Raw genomic sequence first — 2,268 nt, forward strand, 5'->3', positions numbered from 1 at the left:
ATAACTTCAATATGGATTAATTGCTCCTCTGCCATAAGTAACTTCATTTTCACTTCTTGATCATTCCATAACACCATATCCTCCCATTGTAATGATGAGTATAGTTATCAATGTAAGACCATTTATTGCCTAACTTCATACGAATTCTCTCAGCATTAGCTAACTTTATTCTAGTTTCCAATAAAGCAATAATAGGCACCTCTAAACTATGGAGGTAGGAGCTGACTTCCCTGTACCTAGCTTCTTTATTCATGCCCCTTACGTTCCATGTTGTGATCATTTGCATTTGCTGGTTTCCCCTACAAGATTAACTCCAATCCCAAGGGGTGTGAAGACATTTTGAACCACCATATCATCAGGAGGTGTTAAGACAATTTTCTTCTTAGCCTTATCATTCCTGTTGGAGCTGACTTGAGTCCAATTCTCATCACCCTCTTCTTTGTTTTTATCTTCTACTTCAGTTCTTTTATCTTTGTGCTCAGGTTCCTTTGGTTTCTGTTGCCAAACTTTTTGGAGAGCTGTTACTTTCTTTGTGGCACAATCATGACCAATGTTCAGGCAAGTCTGGCAATACTTGGGTCGCCACTCATATTCAACTTTTTTCTCCCATTCCTTTCCACTATGGTCCCTAATGGTAATCGAATCTTTTACAGGTCTAGTGATATCCACTTCCACTAGGACCCTGGCGTAAGAAATTCGCAGTTTCCTCGCTGTGCACTCATCCGTAGTTATAGGGTTCCCCACAACACTAGAAATTTTTGATATACTCTTCTCCCCCCATAGGTATAGTGGTAGATTAAGCAAGGTAATCCAGAGAGGAAGCACACGGAGCAAGTCAGCCTTTAGTTCAAAATCAATGGACCAGTGTTTCAAGAAAATCAGTTTCCCATATATGAAGTATGGTCCTTGCTCCATAACCTTGCATTGGTCTTCATAGTCCTTGAAGCGAACAATGAAATAGCCTGCTTCATTGAAGTATAGTTCCGGAAGTGCTACGAAGTTCCAGGACTTCTCCATGAAGTTCTTCACAGCGTGCATAGATAGTGATTCACCCAGTGCGAAGAGAATTATCGTGTTCTCCCAATAGTTCAATTCATTCTCCACATCACTTTCTTCAATGATTATTTTCTCTTATCCGTCAACAATTTATGGGGCCACAAATTCAAATGCCATTCCTCTATTCAAATTCCGATTCCCCTGGATGATCTCCACCCAAGGTTTCACATTTTGCGTTACCTTCTCCGGTGACTTCACCGTTTTTGGTATCGTTGTTACTAAGATCTTTATTACTTCTCCCACGGGTGAGGCAGTATGTTCCTTTAGTGCTGGTGTATCTGTTGTATGTACCACTGAGCTGGTGGGCGCCACCGCCGTGGATTTCGGCCGGCCGACGCGCAGTTTGGCTTTGGTCATCTAAACCCTAGCAGAGCACAGTGTTTAAATATGTGTAATTTTGTTTATAAGGCACATAATTATATATATATATATATATATATATATATATATGATGTTCTAAATCCATGTATAATATGTTAAAAGCAATGTTTATTTTGTGACATATGCATGATTTATAAGTCATTCAAGAATGAGAATTTGAATGATTAAGAATATTGGTTTATAGTATATACTTGAATGTAAAATTACATGTTTGGGCTCAATGAGACTTATTATTATAAAGAATATAAAGGTGGATCATGGTTTATATAAACCTCTGAATTTGGAGTCTAATGTAACTATTGAATCCTGAGATGTGGAATTTTGAGAACCTTATCAAAGAGGATAAGAAATTTTAAGAACCTCGTGAGGAAGGTTCTCCATAGATTCTTGAAACACAAGCCAAAAGTTCGTCACTGATTGTTGAAAAATAACTCGAACTTAGAATAAGCAGAAAGTCTGAAAGGCTAAGGATCTAGAACCGAGCAAAATTATTTTTTGACTTATTTCTCGTGTGCAGAAGGAAATAGTAAGAGTTTTGTTCATAAAATTCTATTATTCTTCAAGTGGAAGATGATCCTAAGATTTACAAGGAATAACTTCAAAGGGCTCATCCTTTTGGCATGATTTTATTCAAGACAAAATAGATTCATTAATGTCAAACCACAACTTGGAACTTGGAAAGGGGTGTTTAGAAGGAAGTATCATAGTGATGGTACATTAAAAATCTACAAGGATAATGACCAAGGGTTTGGACAAAAGGAAGGTGTTGATTATTTCGACACATGTGAACTAGTAGCAAACACAGTGCAAATTAGAGTTTTGTTTGTATTA

At 37.4% G+C, this 2,268-nt stretch overlaps 1 protein-coding gene across 1 annotated transcript; it reads right to left on the minus strand.

The window, feature by feature from the left end:
* Nucleotides 1–276: 276 nt before the first annotated feature.
* On the minus strand, nt 277–1,038 carry LOC131642459 (uncharacterized). Its single transcript, XM_058912698.1, has one exon. The coding sequence runs from the start codon at nt 1,036–1,038 to the stop codon at nt 277–279; it is 762 nt and encodes a 253-aa protein (XP_058768681.1).
* Between the last annotated feature and the right edge of the window lie 1,230 nt (nt 1,039–2,268).

Source organism: Vicia villosa, unplaced genomic scaffold (assembly GCF_029867415.1).
Source record: "Vicia villosa cultivar HV-30 ecotype Madison, WI unplaced genomic scaffold, Vvil1.0 ctg.005052F_1_1, whole genome shotgun sequence".
NCBI classification, from domain to species: Eukaryota; Viridiplantae; Streptophyta; class Magnoliopsida; order Fabales; family Fabaceae; genus Vicia; species Vicia villosa.

What these genes read in the sequence shown, in the direction of transcription:
- LOC131642459 (XM_058912698.1), bottom strand. Translation starts at nt 1,038, where the DNA reads ATGCACGCTGTGAAGAACTTCATGGAGAAGTCCTGGAACTTCGTAGCA.